This window comes from Rhipicephalus microplus, chromosome 7, assembly GCF_043290135.1.
Source record: "Rhipicephalus microplus isolate Deutch F79 chromosome 7, USDA_Rmic, whole genome shotgun sequence".
NCBI classification, from domain to species: Eukaryota; Metazoa; Arthropoda; class Arachnida; order Ixodida; family Ixodidae; genus Rhipicephalus; species Rhipicephalus microplus.
The window spans coordinates 9,611,048-9,632,805 of NC_134706.1; the positions used below are offsets into that span (position 1 = coordinate 9,611,048).

General features: G+C 48.4%; 1 protein-coding gene across 1 annotated transcript in view; it reads left to right on the forward strand.

The window, feature by feature from the left end:
• Positions 1 to 8,713: 8,713 nt before the first annotated feature.
• The window catches only part of LOC142767169 (uncharacterized), a 56,806-nt gene continuing 43,761 nt past the window's right edge, over positions 8,714 to 21,758 (forward strand). The window contains exons 1-3 of the mRNA XM_075868386.1: positions 8,714 to 8,922; positions 10,223 to 10,378; positions 17,884 to 17,945. Coding sequence (XP_075724501.1) covers positions 8,733 to 8,922; positions 10,223 to 10,378; positions 17,884 to 17,945 — 408 coding nt within the window. The 5' untranslated portion in view covers positions 8,714 to 8,732. The remainder of the gene's footprint in view (positions 8,923 to 10,222; positions 10,379 to 17,883; positions 17,946 to 21,758) is intronic.

Sequence of the window (21,758 nt, forward strand, 5' to 3'; positions counted from 1 at the left end):
AAGATAGCTGTATCGGTTTTCTATTCTTTAATTGGTCTATCTTAGCGGCTACGTCACAATTGAAATCACTCTTAGCATGCCCGTTGGTCAGTTAGCTGCCTATTTAGCTATTTTCCGTCAGTATTGAAACACAGACTAAGAAGAGCATACGTCCATATTCTTAAAATATTTTGTAGTAGTTACCGGTACTTGCTTGTGGAGCGTAAATCTGGAAGACCATCATTCATAGCATCCTAAGAGGCGGCGCCAATTAATATAACACCGCGGGGTGCAGAAAAATGATCAGTCACAAAATAGATAGAAGACAACCGCGCGAGGCGGAGGCAGAAAGATAGATGGGCGGATGAGAGTGAGAAGTTTGCATGTATAGTATAACGTGGCAGCAACAACTGCAGGACTAGTTTGATTGTTGAAACACGGGAGAGGCTTTTGCCATGATGATGACGATGATGAATACACCACAGCGGGGTGCATTCGGGCTGATAAATATGATCATAGCACAGTATCGAACAAAAAAAATCAAAGACCGCTTGTGCCCGTCTGATAATTCTTGCCCGAAGACGCGATGGCAAGCCCCGTATGGAAACCTGCATACTTTTCTTGAAAAGTTGTCCGTTCTATTTATATTTGATCGTAACATCGAGCTGATATAGCCGATGTTACGCCGATGATATAGCCGATATAACCTTCTGCGACTGTCCTTGAGTTGCAGCTTTAGTATCGGCGCCGGGGTCTCTGATTGGTCTGCATCAAGTTTTGAGAAGCACACAAGTGGCACAACTCAGTCTGAATGCAGATAACGTTGCATTTTTTTGTAGACTTCCTAAAGTATTTATTTATATATTTATTTAAAATACCTTACAGGCCCACTGAAGGGCATTGAGTAAGGGGGCATCAGTATACAAACAAAATAACAAAAAGGGAGAAAAGCAGACGAACAAAAATATATAAAAAGATTACAAAAATCAAGGTGCAACAGCGTTATACAATATATGAGTGCAACGAAATCAGGTTATCACGAAAAGTTTTACGGTTAGAAATGGATGCAACATGATCCGGAAGATCGTTCCAATATGCAATGCTCGCTGCATTGTTACTTAAAATAAATATGATTCGCCTTTAGGTGTGGAGCACTTTGGTGGCCCGGGCTTTCGCATGCTGTCGTCATCGCTTGGCGCAGTGCATGCATGAACCACATTGTATTATTCGTGTCAAAGAGAAGTAATTTCCGAACACTTTGATGACGATATTAAAGCAAGTCTCCCTCATCCTTTTATTCTTCGAGTGCCTTGTTCATGAGATTAACGCAAACAAATAGCATAGCCAAATGTAGCACATGGAGTGCTCGCTCATGAGATAGAGAAGTCTTTTCGTATGGGCGTAGACAAGGGAGAGGGGTGGGAGGTTGTGATATGACAACCCTCCCCCTCTCCGCAAGTTTTCAATTTTTTCTCGCGTATATATACACGCACACATACAGAAACGCGGTTTGGTTGATTCCTCTGCCTTTCGAGAAAAATTCCTGGCTACGCTCCTGTCGGGGGATGCCGCCAGGGGGCCAGAGGGTGCGGACGCGTTTCACGTCGGTTCCGCGGATGTTTTATGTTTGTGGCAGAAATTCAGATCTTCGATCAACGGCATTCTACTCAGCAGTTTCTGGAAGGTCAGCGAATCCTGCCTATATCAAGTTTTTCGGAGGTGAGCCGCTTTTCTGGACACTGTAGCTCATTTATTGCGGTGCCACACTGGCACACGAACTAAGCCTAACGCAGCACCGGTAGACGCCGTCGCTCGCGCTGCAGACGCGGCCGGCGTCTATGCCGAACCCAGCGAGCAGTGCGACGCCCCTTTGCTACTCGCTTAACGGCTTTATCCTCGACTGCAATGGAAGTTGTTCACGTAGACGGTGAAGAAATATCGCCGACAGATGTCCGCAAGGAGAATGGCTGGCTCGAGGTTCGGGCCAAATACAAGGAACGCAAGGCGCGCGTCGCGGGCACTGACCCTGCTGCGCAGACCGCTGACGCGCTCAACGATGATGAAGCGTTTGTCAAAAGAGCAGCCAGAAACGTGCGACGACTCAGCATGGCGACCAAAAAACCGAATCTGCCGGTGGACGACATCAAGGTCATCGTACGCCCTAGAGATGGCTTCAGCACCAGGACACATCGTGCTGCTCGGATCGGCGACAGCATACGTGCCGCTGCCGGACTGAACCAAGAGGAAACCAGAGGCGATATCTTTCGCGTAAACGAAAGACAGAATATTGTAGTAGTGAGCACTCCATCGGAAGAGAGAGCCAGAAGATATTGTGAAATCTCCAAGCTAACCATGGGAGACAAAGATTACGCAGCGAGGGCATATGCAGCCGCGCCGGAAAATACAACCAAGGGCATCATCCGTGGGATTCCCGACGAAGATTCTCCTGAGGATATTGAGAGACACCTCGTCAACGAGCACAACCCTTCGTTATTGCACGCGAAGAGGATGGGAAGCACGGCACACGCTATCGTCGTATTCGAAGGAAGTGTAGTGCCGCGCTACATATACTACAACGGAACGGAGCACCGTTGCGTGCTCTACAAGAAACAGTACGAGACGTGCTACGCTTGCGGCCAACTTGGACATCGATCCGACGTTTGCCCCAACCCAGAGAGTAGAAGATGCAGAGGCTGTGGCTGTGATGATCCACCGCAAGACCACTGCTGTGAGCCCAGATGTCGACTTTGCGGCAAGGACCACCCTACCGGAGACAGGAAATGCCAAGCCAAGTACAGAACTCCTTACATAGTGAAGAAACGCCAGTGGGAAAGAAGGCAACGTGAGGAGGACGCAGACAAGAGCTATAGGGTGTACGGCGAAAGTGGACACGCCTGTTCGGCGCTGCGTGGGGAGAGACGAGGCCGATCCGCCTCGCGTTCTCGCTCCCGCTCCCGGTCCCGGTCTCACTCCCGCTCTCGGTCGAGGAACGCCGAGCGCCAACGAGCCAAGGACAGACCTAAGTCCCAGGGCACGTCTCCCGCCAGTACCGACACTACAGCGACGCGAGCTGCCGGACCCGGTGGTAACGACAGTCTACCCAAAGCCTCCAAGGTGAGCTGGGCGGCAGCCGCCTCCGGCGAGCGTGCGCGGTCTGGCACTGCCTTTTCTAACAGTGAAGGTCAACACGACATGATCATGCAAATTCAAAAACGACTCGAGCAATTGGAGAGAGATAACATTAGATACAAAAACGTAATTGAGGAACTCAGGGAGGAAAATGCTAGTCTAAAAAATGAGGTAGCTAAAAAGGGCGGAACGATCCGATTGCAGGACAATCCAGGGGAGGTACTATCTAAGGATGAAACGGTGCCGACCCCCTCGAAACGCAGGGCAGTTGAAGTGGACCCGGCGCAAGCCGAAATTCAAACACATAAAACAGAGGAAAGGGATAGGAAACGGCACGATGTCGAAGACGACATAAGCATAGTCAGGAAAGAAATAGAGGATGAAAAGAACACGCGTAAAGCAGAAATGGAACGAATGCTTAGCCAGCTTACAGGCGCGATGCAGCAGATAACAACTACAATGCAGCAAATACAGCAACAACTCGCCACCCTGCAGATGAGGGTTGAAAACAACGAGCGAAGGTTACCAGCTAGCAGCTGCGGGCCCCTCAAACAGACTGGGAAACCGTACCACAGACCAGTGGACACAGAGACTAGGGAGAACACTGGCAAATATTAAATTTTACTATCATCATGGCTACTCACAATACTAAAAATTACGTAATTTGGCAATGGAATTGTAGAGGATACGCTAGAAAGCGGGGACATCTTCAACAGTACCTGATTAACAAGGAGAAGCCAGATGTGATACTTCTACAGGAAACTAACGTTAAAGCTAAGTTATCCGGTTACAGGTCATTTCAGGATAGCGCTCCTCGGGACAAACCGGCCGTCGCGACGCTAGTCAAACGTAACCTAACCGTAACGCAGCATGAGATAAAGGTAAACGCGATACCGCACCTGTTGGTGGAGATAGTACCTCCAAAGAATCGAGACAATAGTCTTTTCATTCTTAATGTGTATAGTAGCCCTCGACTTAAGCACCGCTTCCGCGCGCTACTCAAGAAGGCGGCCGGCATCGCGGGGACCCGAGCGCTCCTCGTAGCGGGAGACTTTAACGCTCATCATTCCGCATGGGGCTACAAATACGAAAACCTGAAAGGCAAAAACCTATGGGAGGATGCTCTACTGGAGGGTCTCACTCTCATTACCGACCCCTCCGCGCCTACGCGACAAGGAAATAGTGTTTGTGCTGATACGTCACCAGATCTCGCGTTCGTTAAAAACATAACAAACGTATGCTGGACGAATACACAGGAGGATTTGGGCAGTGATCACACTATTGTAGAAATTCGTGCCAATGCGGGGCCGTGCAAAAAGAAAAGCAAGCTACTAAAACTTGTAGAGTGGGACAAGTTTAGGCAAAACAGGGAAAATAGGATTGACTCCTCGGAAAATATCGAAGATATAGAAAAGTGGACATCAATGCTGAGGCAAGATGTCGCGGCAGCAACGCATGAGGTCCCTCCTGAAGCAAACCTCCAGGTCCTAGATAGTAAGCTTCTGCATATGTGGGAGGCTAAACGTAGCCTACAAGCCCGGTGGAAAGTACAACGACACAATAGGACTTTACGTAGGCGAATAGCTAAACTGAATAGAGACATCGAGGAATACGCTTTACAGCTTTGCAAGTCACAGTGGGAAGAGACGTGTAATAGCATGGATAGTCGGGTAGGGTTCACCAAGGCGTGGAATCTCCTCAGGTTCCTGCTGGATCCAGAGGAGACTAAAACAGCATATAGGCAAAATGTCAACAAGATAATCAACGTCTACAAAGGCACCCACGCAGAACTCTTGCATGAACTCAGGATGAGATACACTAATCCGACTAGACCCGTGCTCCACTCTGAATACAAAGGCACTGCGAACGAGTGCTTGGACAGACCCTTCAGCATTGCTGAAGTACGCGCGGTGCTGCACAGGCTCAACACGAAATCATCGCCCGGACCAGACGGGGTTACGAACAAAACGCTTCGGAATCTAGATGACACATCGATAGAGCACCTCACGGTTTTCCTTAACGAATGCTGGGAAAAGGGACGTATTCCCCGACAGTGGAAAACCGCCCGCATCGTTATGATACCCAAACCAGGAAAGCGCATACAGCTGGAAAATCTAAGGCCGATATCGCTGACGTCCTGCGTTGGTAAGGTCATGGAGCACGTGGTCCTCGCGAGACTAACAAACTTTCTCGAGGACCACGATCTGATTCCTCACACCATGCTGGGCTTCAGGAAGAGCCTCTCCACGCAGGACGCCATGCTACAACTCAAGCACCAGGTAATAGACAGCATGACCACTTCTACCAAAGCAATCTTAGGCCTAGATTTAAAGAAGGCGTTTGATAATGTCAAGCACTCGACTATACTTACCCGAATAATAGAACTAGGACTCGGTAAAAGGACGTACGACTACGTCCGTGATCTTCTAACGGACAGGACAGCGAGGATCACATTGGGAGAATTAGAGTCAGGAGAGATAGAGATGGGCAGCGCCGGCACTCCTCAGGGTTCGGTGATTTCGCCCTTGCTCTTTAACCTCGCACTCATAGGGTTACCAGCTAAATTAGAAGAGATTGACGGGCTCTCCCACAGTCTGTACGCAGACGACATTACTCTGTGGGTAACTCGGGGATGTGACGGCCAAATAGAACAGACGCTACAGCGAGCCATCGATACGGTTCAAAGATTCCTAGAGGACACGGGCCTCACCTGCTCGGCTGAGAAATCGGAGCTACTGGTTTACAGACCTACGCGCAGAGGTCGAAAGCCCAAATACAGCGAACAAAGCGCAAATCACGCAGAGGAAGCGATACAGCTAACGACCTCGGAAGGCCACGTCATTCCCAAAGTAGACGTTATACGCGTGTTAGGCTTGTATATTGCAGCCAATGGCCACAATGGCGAAACTGTTCGCAGGTTGGAACACGCGGTAAATCAGACAATCCGACTTCTAAAACGAATTACGAACCGACATAGTGGTATGAAAGAAGGGAACACTATTAGACTTGTGCAAGCCTTTGTCCTCAGTAGAATCACGTACGTTGCCTCTTACTTGAATTGGCACGTCGCCGAGAAGATAAAATTAGATTGCTTAATCAGGAAAGTGTATAAGCAAGCTTTATGCTTACCCATGAACACAAGCACAGTGAAATTATTAGAACTAGGCTTGCACAACACGCTTGACGAATTAATAGAAGCGCACAACGTAGCACAGTATGAACGACTTTCTAAGACTAAAACGGGCAGGTACATCCTCGAAAAACTGGGAATCCACTATCACACGCAGCAAGGCGAAAAAGCCGACATCACCGTGATGGTGAGGGAAAAGATAGTGATTCCGCCGTTGCCCAAAAATATGCACCCGGAACATCACACCGGCCGAAGAAACCAGAGAGCGCAGGACTTGCAGAGAAAATTCGGAAATTGCAAGGAAGCGGTATTCGTGGACGCGGCCAGATACGCGCGAAGGTGTGGTTACGTGGCCGCGGTGGTCGACGGTAAAGGGACATGCATGACGAGCGTTACGGTGCAAACGCCACTGACCGAGACGGCCGAGGAGGTGGCCATAGCACTCGCGGTGGCGACCACTGAGGCCGAAGTAGTAATTAGTGACTCGCAAGCAGCGATACGCAACTATGCGAACGGTCGTGTCTCCCGAGAGGCGCTGCGAATCCTAATGACTAACGAAGACAAAATTCGGGAAAAAAATGACACTTTCGTCATATGGACCCCCGCACACACACAAACCCCGCTGGCCGGCAACGAGGCGGCGCACGCGGCGGCTCGAGCACTAACGAACCGAGCCGTTGCGAACGCCGACGCCGCCTCGGACGAAGTTCCACGCGGGGGGGAGTGGGAGTGGGGGGACCGCATGACTAGTTACCACGAAATAACGCAGCACTATAAGCTAGAAAGGCGAAAGTACCCTCCGCCACACAACAGGTTAAATAAAAAACAGGCAGTTGCGTGGCGACAACTGCAAACATATACTTATCCGAATCCAGTTCTCTTTAGTCTCTGTTACCCTGATCTGTATTTAACAGAAAAATGCAAGGTTTGCGATGAAAGGGCGACACTTTCACATATACTATGGGAATGCTCGAGTTTAGATGAAAGCAACGATGAAAACCACGAAGAGGCAGTTTCGGACCGCAGGACACGCTGGGAGGGGGCTCTGCTCAGCTCCTCATTCGAACAACAACTGTGGGCCGTCCAGCGAGCCGAGGAAGCCGCCCGAGCCCAAGGGCTCGTGGCCGACGCCTAGGCCCGCCCCAAATCAACTTCGCTGGACTTCATAAATAAAGTTATTCTTCTTCTTCTACGCTCCTGTCTTCTTCTCGTTCCTCGAGCGTCCTAATGATGATAGTAAGTGCGGACATTACTACTAAGGCTGGAGATACGCGAGAACACAAACCACGTGTCAAAGCTGAAAGCAGAAGCAAGCGACAAATAGAAAGAGAAAAAAAGAAAAAATCGAAAAAAAGAAAAAGAAACTTAGAAAAAGCTGGAAAAGCGAACAACTAATGAAGAGAGGAGGAAAGAAAGAGAAAAACAAAGTGAAAAAAGGCTGCCCAGCGCTTAGCACTTCAAATGATGATGAACCAACTAGCGCTCACGGGAATAAACGAGAGAAGTATCGGGAAAGTTCACCTTCTACTCGGCCAATCACCTCCATTGGGTATGTCCAGAGGAAAATAACCACAGCTCCACACTTCATTCAGGCCTGACACAACTAGGGCGAAGCTACCTTATTTCCCTCGATAAATTTTCATTTTTCGCATATCTTGATTTAAGTTACATATACTTGTTGTATAGTCTTTCGTTAAGGTAAGCCACTTTTCGGCAAATTTTATTTTTCGAGTCATGTAGCTGTTTGTGAAACGTTTTTCGGTGCTAGGTGGTTCGTGACTATTACAAAAAAAAAAAAGGTTGTATAGTGGGAAATAAAAAAAAACACAGAGGTACACTGTACTGGCGCTAATTTCCAACCGTTGTTTAGTGAATTGATGCATTGAAGAAATGTCTCTGCTTGCATTGTAGTCTGTTGCACATGCGCACCTCAACCAACTACGTGGCGGGGCTACGCTGTGGTTGGTCTGTTTGTCGGAATTATATTCTGATTACTCCTACTCTTCATTCCGATTACTGTGACAGTCTTCTTTGTTCTCCGATCTCTGCTGTACTTGTGCTGCGTGTACAGTTTTGTACATTTTTTTCTTGCGTAAACAATAATTAGGAAGTAGCGCCGGTCTCGTGTACCTGTCTGTCTTTGTGTTATTCTGTGCGCTACATCTTTTTGGCTTCAAAGCTCTCTGCTTCGTTCTTTTACACTGTTCTATCACTTGATGTGACTGCCTACTCTTTCGTATCGCTTTCTGGCAGCGTCACTTTTTGTTGTATTTGCTTATCTAATCCTAATCGTAGCCGAGTAACTTCTTTCCATTTCGCGGCAGTGGGTACGCACCACGAGTATGGTTTATCGCCATCAACGCAACGTTCCGACTGTCCCGATCGGCTCCCTGCCCAAGTACAGATAAGAACCGCTGCTCGTCCTTGCTTGCGTCCGGGAATTCGCTAGATGCGAATTAGCTAGCGCGTCTCTCACGAGCTTCCACAAACGCTCATGAGCTTGACCAGGAGCGCCCGCCACCCTGTCTTAAGGACGCCTTACGTCGGCACCCTTGCAGGTGCGATGACAGAGCACAGCCTCCCAGCCGCCACCTTCCTTCTGTCATGGCTCGCTGCAGTGTCTGCGCGCCGCAACGATCTTCCGCCATATCCTGCGGATGTCGTGCACAAGCCGGATCCCACGTGTGAGTCGTCGAACGAGTTAGGCCTAGTGCACAATAGTTCTTTGGCGGGCTACGAGTTAGGCCTAGTGCACAATAGTTCTTAGGCGGGCTACTTGGTTCGTGAACTTTATGGGGAACACAGCGTGGATTGAGCACATACAGGACACAGCGCTGTGGTCGGCGGTCGCACAACTGCACGTGCATGCAAGCAAAGGCATCGCGTTATTTTTCCCCTCCACGCATTCATTGGCATGTGCAGGGTTCCCATTCAGGGGGGTGGGCCGTAGGTTCTTCACAGCGCCTCTCTCCATCTTTTGCCAATGTATGGGGTTGACTTAGGGCTTGGGCTCCCCCCCCCCCCCCCTGTGGCCAAGTGTGTGTGTGCTCACCCCCCCCCCCTCCTCGTGTGCACGCCTATAAGCAGATCTACGAAACCTTAGGGTACGAATGATGCGCGAAAGAATTACTAAAGAGGAGAGGGTTCCTCAACGTTTTTTTTTCCCCTGAAGAGCTGCTGCATGTGGACCAGCACCTCAAACACGTCATTCTCACACCAAGAATGAGGCTTTTTTAACGCCTCATGCTCAATTGATTGAAATGTGGGCGCGACGAAGCAGCGTTGGGAGTTTGAACGCCGCTATTCATGTAGCTTGCCCATGCACTTTGATACATGGTACGTATAACGCGCACTCATAAGCTAAGTGCATAGAAAGGTAGTGATTGGCTGCGACAACAGTTGATCGGTTGCGCGCTTATCCGTTTCGAAGCTTTCTGTTTTTTATTGAGCCTTTGTAGTGGCTCAATGAGCTGTGGTGCTGCGCAAATATTCTTGAGCACAAGAACACGGGGTAATGCAGCTAAGTATGAACATCTCTAAAGCAATCCAATCCGCACGCACGAAGTGAGGGTAAATAGGCTTATAATGCTCAGCGAACCATCATAGTCGCCAAATGTGTTCGGATATTCGCGAAAGGCTGTCACATCTGTAAATGATATGTTGACGAAAAAAATTATTGTCCCGCCGTGGTGGTCTAGTGGCTAATGTACTCGGCTGCTGATCGGCAAATCGTGGGATCGAATCCCGGCTGCGGCGGCTGCATTTCCGATGGAGGCGGAAATGTTGTAGGCCCCTTGTGCTCAGAATTGGGTGCACGTGAAGGAATCCCAGGTGGTCGAAACTACCGGAGCCCTCCACTACGGCGTCTCTCATAATCATATAGTGGTTTTGGGATGTTAAACCCCACATATCATTCAATCAATCAATCAAGCATTCTTTATAGTTCTTGAAGTTTACTGTTCGTGTTGTCGGCGGCTGCTTCAGACTGCCTGACGCCAGTGAACCTGCCGTTCTACAAGAGCCTTCGTATGTACGAGTTCGAGACGTCCGAGGACAAAAGTGAACCTCGAGTGATGAGCCTCATCTACGGGTACAGCCGCTTCGTCGCCTCCATTTTCGTGCCCGCCAGGATTCCCAGGGGTGAGCAACGCGTTTTGCGAACTGGGATGTGTGAACGAGAGGCTTAGAGGTTCCACGTCACAAAATTTTGAATCATAGTTCGTGTTATCTGGTTGAAAAAAAACATTGCGAAAAAAGCATGAATGTACTAAAGAGGGTTGACATGGACACGACAGCAGTGCTTGTCCTTGCCAGCTCTCTTTTCGTGAATTCGGGTTTTTTCTCGCGTTTTTGAAATTTTTTTTTATCCATGAACTACCATCTCACCCCATCACTCACGTTTATCGGTTATTTCGGGGTTGTCTTTGTGCATTCACCAATAATCAGGTGAAATTTTAGCGTGGTATGTTGAGCAATTAATTCATAATTCAATGCTTTTATAAGCACGTGAGCCACCTGAAATCCGGGTTGTTCTGGCGCGCTCGCGAGCCGTGACATAACAAGCAGCTAGCTGTGCGAGCTTCTGAATTCCGGTGAACCATATTGTTCCGCGGCCAGGGGCCAGTGAGTAAGTGAGATATTATTGCGATAGCAATTATATGTGCAATCTCGGCTGGATTTCCGCCGTCGTCGGCGTCCGCCGTCATTCACGGTATGTGTGTACGTATATATATATATATATATATATATATATATATATATATATATATATATATATATATATATATATATATATATATATATATATATATATTGTCACGTACCAAGAGCCGTAGAGAAGGGACAGGAACAGCGGGGCAGAAAGACACGAGCGTGTATCTTCTAAACGAGGCGCTAACCACACTTCTTCTTCGTTCTCCTTGCTCTTTTCGGCTCGCTAGGGCTTGCCGGCTCACAACTCTAGGTGGCATTATTCCCCCTCCCATTAGAGCATCGACCCGATGCTCATACACAAGGGGACAGCAGGGTCGGTAAGGGGAAAAAAAAAGAGAAACGGTAGCTATAGTGCACAGGGCATATGCAGGTGCAAAAAAAAAAAAAATGTCTGAGGTTGGTCATAGGAAAAAAAAAAACATTAACAGAGTTCACAGTTCGTTCGAGACCGAACGGGCAATGTAAAAAAAAACGAAAATGTTTGCTGCCCGGGCATAATAAGACGAGTATCACCGCGTAATATAAGGTTTTAGGCGGACGACATGCACAATCTCTGTTCGTGGTGAGTGGCGCTGTGTCGTTGTCGAGCCTCCGTCTGGAATAACTTCATAGTTGACCTCGTTCAACCGCCGTAATACTTTGTAGGGTCCGAAGTACTTGCTCAGCAGTTTTTCGCTCAGACCTCGCCGTCTAACAGGAGTCCAAACCCACACTTGGTCGCCAGGTTGGTAGGAGACTTGTCGGTGGTGGATATTGTACCTTCGGGCGTCTTCACATTGCTGCGATCTTATGTGCACGCGAGCTAATTGACGTGCTTCCTCTGCACGCTGAATGTAATCGTCGACATCGGGAGTTAGTAGCTCGTGCTGGTCGATGTCACAAGGAATCATAGCGTCTAGCATGGTTTGCACGTCTCTACCGTAAACGAGGCGGAAGGGTGCGAACCTTGTCGTTTCCTGGGTTGCGGTGTTGTACGCAAACGTTACGTATGGCAGGATTTCGTCCCACGTTTTATGCTGCACATCCACGTACATAGAAATCATGTCCGCCAGCGTTTTGTTCAGCCTTTCTGTTAAGCCGTTACTCTGGGGGTGGTATGCGGTTGTCTTGCGGTGGTTCGTGTAACTGAGCTTGAAGATGTCGTCCAACAGTTTTGCCGTAAACGCTGTCCCTCGGTCAGTGATGATGAATGACGGGGCACCGTGACGAAGCACAATGTGTTGCATGAAAAACTGGGCGACTTCAGATGCTGTACCGCGTGGCAATGGCTTCGTTTCAGCGTAACGCGTCAAGTAATCAGTTGCGACGATGATCCACTTGTTTCCGGAGTGAGACAAAGGAAACGGTCCAAGAAGGTCCATCCCAACTTGGTCAAACGGCGTACGCGGTGGATCGATGGGTTGTAAGAGGCCTGCAGGCTTCACAGGTGGTGACTTGCGACGCTGACATTCGCGGCATCCTTTCACGTAGCGTTTGACACAAGCTGCGAGTTTTGGCCAGAAATATAGCTTTCGAACCCGGTCGAGTGTCCGTGAGTATCCCAGGTGGCCGGATGTCGGCTCATCGTGGCAGGCTAATAGGATGTCATCACGAAGGTCATGAGGGACGACTAGAAGATAAGATCTGCTGCCAACACCAGTGTTTTTCTTGTATAATATGTCGTGTCGTAAGCAAAATGACGGCAACGTACGGGAAAGGGGACGAGGAACAGACGCGGTGCTGCCTTCTAAATGATCGATGATGGGTCTCAACTCGGGGTCCGCTCGTTGCTTACTGAGGAGGTCCGCCCCACTGAGAGTCCCCAGGAAGGTGCTGTCGTCTTCTACAGCTGTATGGTCGGACTCCAGAGGTGCTCGTGATAGCGTGTCGGCGTCTTCATGCTTTCTACCCGACTTGTATACAATGGTGATATCGAACTCCTGAAGTCGCAGACTCCATCGTGCTAATCGCCCAGAGGGGTCTCGGAGGTTAGCCAACCAACATAAAGCGTGGTGATCACTCACAACTTTGAATGGGCGCCCATATAGATAAGGCCTGAACTTTGTAATCGCCCATATTACCGCGAGACATTCCTTCTCTGACGTTGAATAGTTGGTTTCGGCACGTGATAGAGTGCGGCTCGCGTAGGCAATCACACGTTCAATCCCATCTTGTGTTTGCAGCAGGATAGCTCCGAGACCAATGTTGCTTGCGTCAGTGCGCACCTCTGTGTCAGCGTCCTCATCGAAATGACCGAGTACAGGAGGGGAAGACAATCGATGTTGCAGTTCCGCAAAGGCAGTCGCTTGTTCGTCAGTCCACTGAAATGTGGTGTCGTCACGCGTAAGTCTGATGAGCGGCTCCGCAACCTTAGAGAAGTTTTCAATAAAGCGGCGATAGTAGGCGCAGAGCCCCAGAAATCGCCGAAGACTTTTTTTGTCTGTCGGAGCTGGAAAAGAGGCTACAGCGGCAGTCTTCTCGGGATCGGGCCGAACGCCTGCAGCGCTCACAACGTGACCCAGGAACTTCAGTTCATTGTAGCCGAAATGGCACTTCTCTGGCTTGAGGGTAAGGTCAGCGGATCGTATTGCTTCAAAAACACTCCGAAGGCGATGAAGGTGCTCGTCAAACGTTTTTGAAAAGACAACGACATCATCTAGGTAGACGAGGCAACTTGTCCACTTGAGGTCAGTCAGAACGGTATCCATCATTCGTTGGAATGTGGCCGGAGCGGAACAGAGGCCGAATGGGAGCACTCGGAACTCATACAGGCCGTCAGGAGTTACAAAAGCCGTTTTTTCGCGGTCACGTTCATCGACTTCAATTTGCCAATAACCACTTTTGAGGTCGATTGAGGAAAAGTACTTTGCTCGCCTCAGCCTGTCAAGAGAATCGTCCACTCGAGGCAACGGGTACACGTCTTTCTTTGTGACGTTATTCAGCTTCCTATAATCGACACAAAAGCGAAGTGTACCATCCTTCTTCTTTACAAGGACCACTGGCGATGACCAAGGGCTACTTGATGGCTGTATTACACCGTCTTGAAGCATTTCCTTCACTTGCTTTTGAATTGCGCGTCGTTCGGTTGGTGAAACGCGGTAAGGCTGTTGCCGTATAGGGTGCGCGTCGCCATAAGTGATAATACGGTGTTTGGTAATCGATGTTTGGCGGATTCTCGATGAACGTGCAAAACAGGCGTGGAATTCTATCAACAGGTCGTTAAGCCTTCGTTTGTTTTCGTCAGAAAGCGCTGGATTTATGTCGACGCCCCGGAGAGGTGCTTCGGTATTATCGGTTGCCTCGGAAGCAAAACACTCAGTCACATTAGTTACTGGGTAGGCATATGCGATGACAGTACCAGGAAAAAGGTGTCGGTGCTCGTAGCTGAAGTTCGTAACAAGTACCTCGCAATGGCCATCCTGAAGGTCTACTAGGCTTCGTGCTACGCAGACACTTTGGGAAAAGAGCAGGGATCGATTGCTCTCCGCCACCATTTCACCGTGTGCTGATTTGTTACCAGCAACTTGAACCATAACACTTGAGCGCGGTGGTATTGTCACAGCATCGTCAATTACCCGCAGACATACTCGATCATGGTCGGGATTATGCTCTGGTGTGGCGCTTTTTGTTGAGAACGTGACGAGGCGTTGTCGAATGTCGATGATAGCACCATGCTCCCTCAGGAAGTCCATGCCAATGATCAGGTCTCGAGAACACTGACGGAGAACGCTCAAGCTGATAACAAAGGTTGAACCACGAATCTGTATTCGTGCTGCGCAAACGCCGAGTGGCATGACGATGTGCCCGCCAGCAGTACGAATTGGCTTGAGGTTCCAAGGCATCGTCACTTTCTTTAGAAGAGCAGCCTGTTTTTCACTTATTATAGAAAAATCCGCACCCGTGTCAACTAAAGCAGTGACTTTGCGACCGTCGAGCAGCACTGGAATATCTAATGAAACCTTTTCGGAACCAGCTGGTGTCGTCGTCGTCGGGGAATCGTCAGTTCGCGGAAGCGTCGGTAGGAGGCCTTGAGCTTGTCCAGTATGAGCGGCCTCGCCCCCGAAGGTCGCTGTGGTTAGTTTTCCCGGCGCGGACTGGGGGACCGACCCTGCGCCACGCTCGAATAGGTGCGGCGATTAGGAGAAAATCGCCGCGGCGACGGGGAGCGTGACTGGTGCAAGGATGACGAAGTTCCGCGCTGTTGAGCCACATAGTCTTCAATATCAGGGGGCCGCTGACCGAACCTGGGGGGTGGTGAGTTCGTCGAAAATCCGCGTAGTCCAAGTTGCCGGTAAGAACAGTGCCGGTAAAGATGCCCAGCTTCGCCACAGTGGAAGCAGAGAGGACGTCGATCAGGCGCACGCCAGACGTCTGATTTCCGCGGGATCTGGCGAGGTGCGCTGTAATATGGCGCCGCTTGGACCGTCTGCAGCATGGCTGGGGCCACGGTGGGATGTGGGATTGCGGGTGTTACAGGTTGCCGCAAAGCTTGAGCATACGACATGCGGGGGAAGTCACCGGGTGGTTGATAATCCCGCATGCAAGATGGTTCTCTTAAAGCATGCTGGACTTCATCTCGGACAACGCTGGAGAACGAAGAGGTAGGGGGCTGCGAGGGCACTGACAGCTTCTGGATTTCTTCGCGGATGACTGAACGTATGAGCTCTCGGAAAAAATCCATTTGGCCACCGAAAGCTCCAAAGTAGTCCGTAGTTGAAGCATTGACGTGCCGCTCGTATGACGGGGCCCGGTGCCTAAGGGTGCTTTCGATGGTGACAGCTTCCGTGAGAAATTCTGACACAGTCTTGGGTGGACTGCGTACAAGCCCACCGAAAAGTTGCTCTTTCACCCCGCGCATGAGGTACCGTACCTTCTTTTCTTCTGGCATGCCGGGGTCAGCTCGGTGGAAGAGGCGCGTCATTTCCTCGACATACATCGCAACCCCTTCATTTGGTAGTTGTATGCGGGACTGCAGATCACGCTCAGCTCTCTCCCGACGGTCAGGGCTTGCATATGTCGCAAGAAGTCGGCGTTTGAAGTCTTCCCATGATGTAAGAATACCTGCCCGGTTCTCGTACCAGACACGTGCGCCGTCCAAAAGACTGAAATAGACGTGCCGCAGTTTGTCTGCGTCGTCCCACTGGTTGTGCACGGCAACGAACTCGTAATGAACAAGCCAATCTTCCACATCCTCAAGTGCAGTGCCATGAAAAGGATTTGGCGTTCGCGGTGTCAGTAAGGTGCAATGGAGCGGCGTTGTGCCGTTCGTACCGGTTGGGTTGGTGTCGGCATGGCTGGTCGGAGCTGCCATGTTGTTTGCGAGCAGTCCAAACTCAGGGGATAGCCCTCGGATCCTTCTGCTGGCGCGGTGCACAGGAGTGACCACCGGTACGACGCTTGTGTTCTTGCTATGTGGAGGGGTACGGTGCATAGATTACCCCGCACCTCCACCAGTTTGTCACGTACCAAGAGCCGTAGAGAAGGGACAGGAACAGCGGGGCAGAAAGACACGAGCGTGTATCTTCTAAACGAGGCGCTAACCACACTTCTTCTTCGTTCTCCTTGCTCTTTTCGGCTCGCTAGGGCTTGCCGGCTCACAACTCTAGGTGGCAATATATATATATATATATATATATATATATATATATATATATATATATATATATGAAATCGCAAGTAAAAAAATTAATCCAGAAAAAGACTCCGGCGCGCCTAATCGAACGTCCGACCGCTTTCTTGTGAGTGCGAGGTGTTAGCCACTGAGCCACGAAGGAGAACCTCCTTCAACGTGAAAGGCAAGCTGTTTATAACCACCACTTACCGCCGGCAATGGCCAACTCGTGTGAACTATCGTGTTTTCAGCATTACCAGCGAGATGGCGCAATGAGCGCGCGTCGCCACATCGTCACGACGTGGTGGCGCGCGCTCTAATCTTCCACGCGTACTTTGCCTCGTAGCGAGGGGGAGGGGGAGGGAGTGGATGCTCACGCGTGCGCGTGCTTATCTCGCTGTGGGGAGAATCGTACGCCTTGGGTTTACATCGGAACGATTCTGTTGTAGTTACCGGGCGCACAAAGGTCACTGCAATCGTTGCACAGCCTCCGTTTTCGAAAAGAGCGCGCTTTTAGAGACTCAGCGAAGTAACAACTGAGACGCTTAATCGCGTTCATGTGTACCTGTGAGTTCGTTCCGTGCGTCATTTGTGCGTGAGAAACGCGGGGCACGTTTCGATCTGCTTGCCATTCCTCGCGTGACCTTCCAATTTGTTGCTATCGCATTCATTGCTTCGCCTTTGCGGCTAAGCTGTGACTTTTTTTTAGCTTTCTATGGCTTGACACTGAAATCGAACGATTCGCAGCGGCTTACACTGTGGTAGAATACGGCGTCTCCGTTTCTTGCTTCCACAGGCGTGTGCAGGGCTCCCATTTAGGGGGGTGGGGGCGAAGAAGTGCGCGTCCCTGTCTCTATTATGTAAATGTATGGGGCTGACCCCTCCCCCTCCACGAGTTGCAGTGCCCCCTCACTATTGTGTCAACATGTGGCACTGACTTTGAGCCCGCAGGGTTCGATTTTATAATGTCAGTTGCCATGATAAAGTTACTTGCAAGGTGAGCGCTGTTAATTTCAGTTCTATGCACTGTCCTTTCATTGGTGTGCTTATTCGACGAAGTTTTTCCACCCGTCATGCTAGAAATGTAACGCCAATCAGCCCACTGGTTCACGCTTTACAGGCATTGCAAAGTTTTAACTTCACAGTCGTCTAACGTTGACAAGTGGCATTGACACTTGCAGCCGAAATTGACCGAGTCCCGACGAAGCCCGTTTGATATAGTTTTAGACTGCACTGCGACCATTTGTTGAGCAACATCCTAGGCGCTATTGAACAGCGCTTCATCTTATCTAGTGCAACCTCTAAGGATTAACTTTCTAATCAAATTGTTACTCTCTTTCAGTTTTACTTTCGGAAAAGTTCATCGAAAACCCGAAGCCTTATCTCGTCGAGAACGTTCTTTCGGTAAGCTTTTATCGGTAAAGTTGAGAACTTGTGTGATCAAGTGTGTTTAGTGATCTTTAACGGTATTTGGAAGCTGAAAGAATGAAAGAACGTACCTTTTGGCAACGCTAAGGAGAGCTCACACTTTTAATAAGGTCCCGTCTAAAGTTTCAAGTACAGCCAGGAAATCGTCCATTTTTCGCCTAGTTTCCTGCATACATAGCCAGCATTTAACCAAGAACTGTTAAAGAGCGTAGTCGAAAGGTCTCGCGAGGCACGCAGTCAAATGCATGGACATCGTTAGTGGATTCCTCTTCCTGTGCCCTTTACGTGGTTATCTCCAGAATCCACCCACCTTTGACCGTCGGTCGGCAAAAAATTTTGCAGTCAGTCAGACTCACGGAATATATTTGGCGCTTTGGACTCACTCAAACTCAGACTAATCAAAAGTTTCCCAAAGCGGGCTAACTCAGACTTGCACTCATGGCTCCATCCGATTCCGACTGAGTCGACCCGTCAGTCCATAAGCATATACTGCAGCTTTATCGGCAACGGTGTCAATGCTCTTTTATCACTAATATCTCACATAACCGGTGCTCTACTTGGCGACATTTGATGTCGTACCTTCAAACACGAGTTATAAGTAGCTGCAATCCAGTGAGGACTTCCTTATCAAAAGATGTTCTTTTTTTTTTTAATGAAGAACTTTCCGTGAAATAGTTTGCTGGAAGGATGTCACCCCCCCCCCACCCCCTCGTTCATCCCGCTATTCAATAAATATTGAGCGGGCTCACGAAAGATTGTTTGTTTAAATAAGCAGATGTGAGCTTAAATGTCAGCCGACATGAAGCTGAAGTTGAGTAGATGAGACCACAGGTCGGCAAAATATGGTATTACTTAGGCTCATTCTACAAAGATATTTCGCGCTTAGAGATTATTCGGACGAACATTTCCTGAAATTTTCTATATCTCACTCGGACTGAGACTCACGAAAATTCGGACTTGGAATCGGGGCTCTGAGTCGGAGTGAGTCGACTAATTAGTTTCAGTTTTATTGAGCATTTTCTTCACAGAGTTTCGAAAAAGAAAACGCAAGGATATTAGAGCAAAAAGCTGCTATGTTAGCAGCTTGACGAGGCTCCTACCCCTTTCCACTTGGCTTGACTAAAATTAGTAAGCTTGCCGTTCTTCGCAAGGCGAGCGTTAATTATGGATGACGCCGAGTGATTTAGTTTTGGTACTATTCTGCGTCGTCTGCGCCGGATATATACGGCACGTTTTTACTTATTAGACATTAGAGCTTTCCCCGTAATAATATACTTGTAACTAACATTTCTTGCAACATGGCTGTCATGATTAGTCTGTGATTACACACACCATATTTGAGTGTGACAGGACGACCAAAATTGAAAGATTTTCGCAAGCATGGTATAGTGGCAGTGCGTGTAAGGCGAAAGTTTCCGATATCAGTGTCTTCGACAAAATCAAAGAAGCATCAGTGCGTGAAATGGTGGATGCGCATTGCTTGAGGAACAAAAAAAAAAATCTTTGTCGGTGATACGCAAGTGTTTTTGTTTGGCAGTGAATGTCTAGTTATTCGATGCTGTTGAATCCAGCTTCAGTTTATACGAAACTCCCCCCCCCCCCCTACCTATCTGTTCTGACGTGATGCTCAATAGTTTTCTCCTCGTGATTGCCAAAGTTGTGATTTAAACAGCACGCAGTGTTTTTCTGTGAACAATGCTAGTTGCTTGTCAACGGATAGTCACCTTGTCGTGCAATCATGCATGTTATCTCTTTACTGGTTATCTCTTTACCCGAAACGAATGTGCTGTCTTTCTTACTCGTTACGGTGCGAAGCCGATTGAGGAGTAATCCAAGGAGTGCATGCAAGACGTTATTTGCCGTTTGCACTGAGCTACAATAATAAAGAGCAGAAATTTTGACACAAAATGGACGGAAAGACAACTGGTGTGCGTACCACAGCCTTGGCTTAAGCCATGCGGTGTTTAGCCAGTTGCATAAATGTAAGCATTTCAAATGATATCTGTCAGGTCGGGATGAATATAATAAAGGGACACTGAAGAGCAACACGATATTTTGCGTATTAGTAAAGTATGCAATTCCACAATTCTGAAAACGACACTCTTACACGGCGCTTATATAGTAAGCAAGAAAACGTGCGAAAAGAAATGCAGGTGGTGATGCCACCTCCCGCATCAAACACCGTTAGGTAGGAAATTTCGAAGGCGTCTATTGGGGCCTACGTTACTTTCAATCGATAAAGTTAAAGTACCTAGTAATCTGTGGGTGCCACATACTTAGCATAGAGTTTCAGGAAATTTCATCAATGCCACGAAAATTCCGACGATACATTTTGAAATTTCCTACGCCACGCGTGGAGATTTTGACGCGAAATTTAAAAATGAAACTTCAACCTTTATGTTCTCAGCTAATAGTAAACATGATAGTTAAACATACGACAATAAAGTTCTTAGAGTGCACTTTGTCAATTCAAATGAAGTCATTGTTCCTCTTAAGCGTCCCTCTAAGAAGCTGAAATGTCTGCAGCTATAGGGTTTCCTATAAATACGCTACGGGGAACTCTGGTGTTACTGTCAATAGGAGCTGCAACGCACGGCGTCTCAACAAGCATGGAAGTTATAAGTGGTAGTAGTACACCAATTTATCTAATCTTTGTACTTTCGGCTCCGTCTGTCTTCGTGTGGCTTGGAGCTGCTTTGTCTCGAGACGACAACTAGCGAATGTTCAGCAATTGCACTTCACCTGCTTGACCATTCAGGCTCACCTATTCAAACCGCGTCTCGAAGTTCAGAATGGTCCGTACGTTTATTCGCAAAAAAAAACAACAACAACAATGAACAAATCCGCAAGTGTGGTTGAAGCGTGCAAGCACGAAGAGTGGGCAAATGGCGTACTATGCCCATAATTCCCATGGTCACTTAACGAACGCTGCGCCGGAGTCCTGTCTGGATAATTTTAGGAAAATCCATGGCTCCAGTCGCAGTTTGAAAAGAGTCCAACGTTTTGGGACCTATTAGCAACCTTCCTATTGCGGTGGTCGTTCGCAGTGATGCAAGTGCTGCTCCAATTGCCCCGAACTGCTCCAAAAGAGAAATGCTGCTCCATATGCTGCTCCAAAGTGCAATAATTGCCAGTAACTGCTCCGAACTTGCTCCGAAAGGATGTTGGAAAACTAAAAAGAATGAAGTTAAACCATGGGACCATACCGTGAGTCTAAGCGAAACCAAAAGAAAGCTGTATACACTATCATCCTAGTATGCTACTCAGTGGCGTTGGTACAGAGAAATCGCAAAGGGTGGCACATATTAGGCCATGGTGTGCAATTTTTTTTTAATATGGGCTGTATTTTTATTCGTATAGCAATTAAAATATGCTTTCAAATAAAGTTAAAAAAACGAGCATGGGGTCCGAGCTCGAGCGATTGCATTGTTTTATTCAGTTTCTTTTTTTCACCTTCTTTTATTTTCATAATTCACACAGCTGAGGGGAATTTACACAGGTACGCAGTAAAAGATAAAAAAGCCTTTTAAAAAGTTGATTGCGCTATATTGATCTGTTAACTCAATTGTATCACGTGGTGAATCTAAATCTCAAGAGGGGGCACTTGCAAGGGTCGTCCTCCCCAACTTGAGCAGAAGGGAAGTCCGGACTTTCTTGACTCCCTCCCCCCTCTCATGATTTACGCCAACTAGACTGTTTATATACTAGCATACAGCATGTTTAATAATAAATATACATATTTATTAGACGCTTAAGTGATGTTTTAGACTTCGGAAGTCATTAGGAACA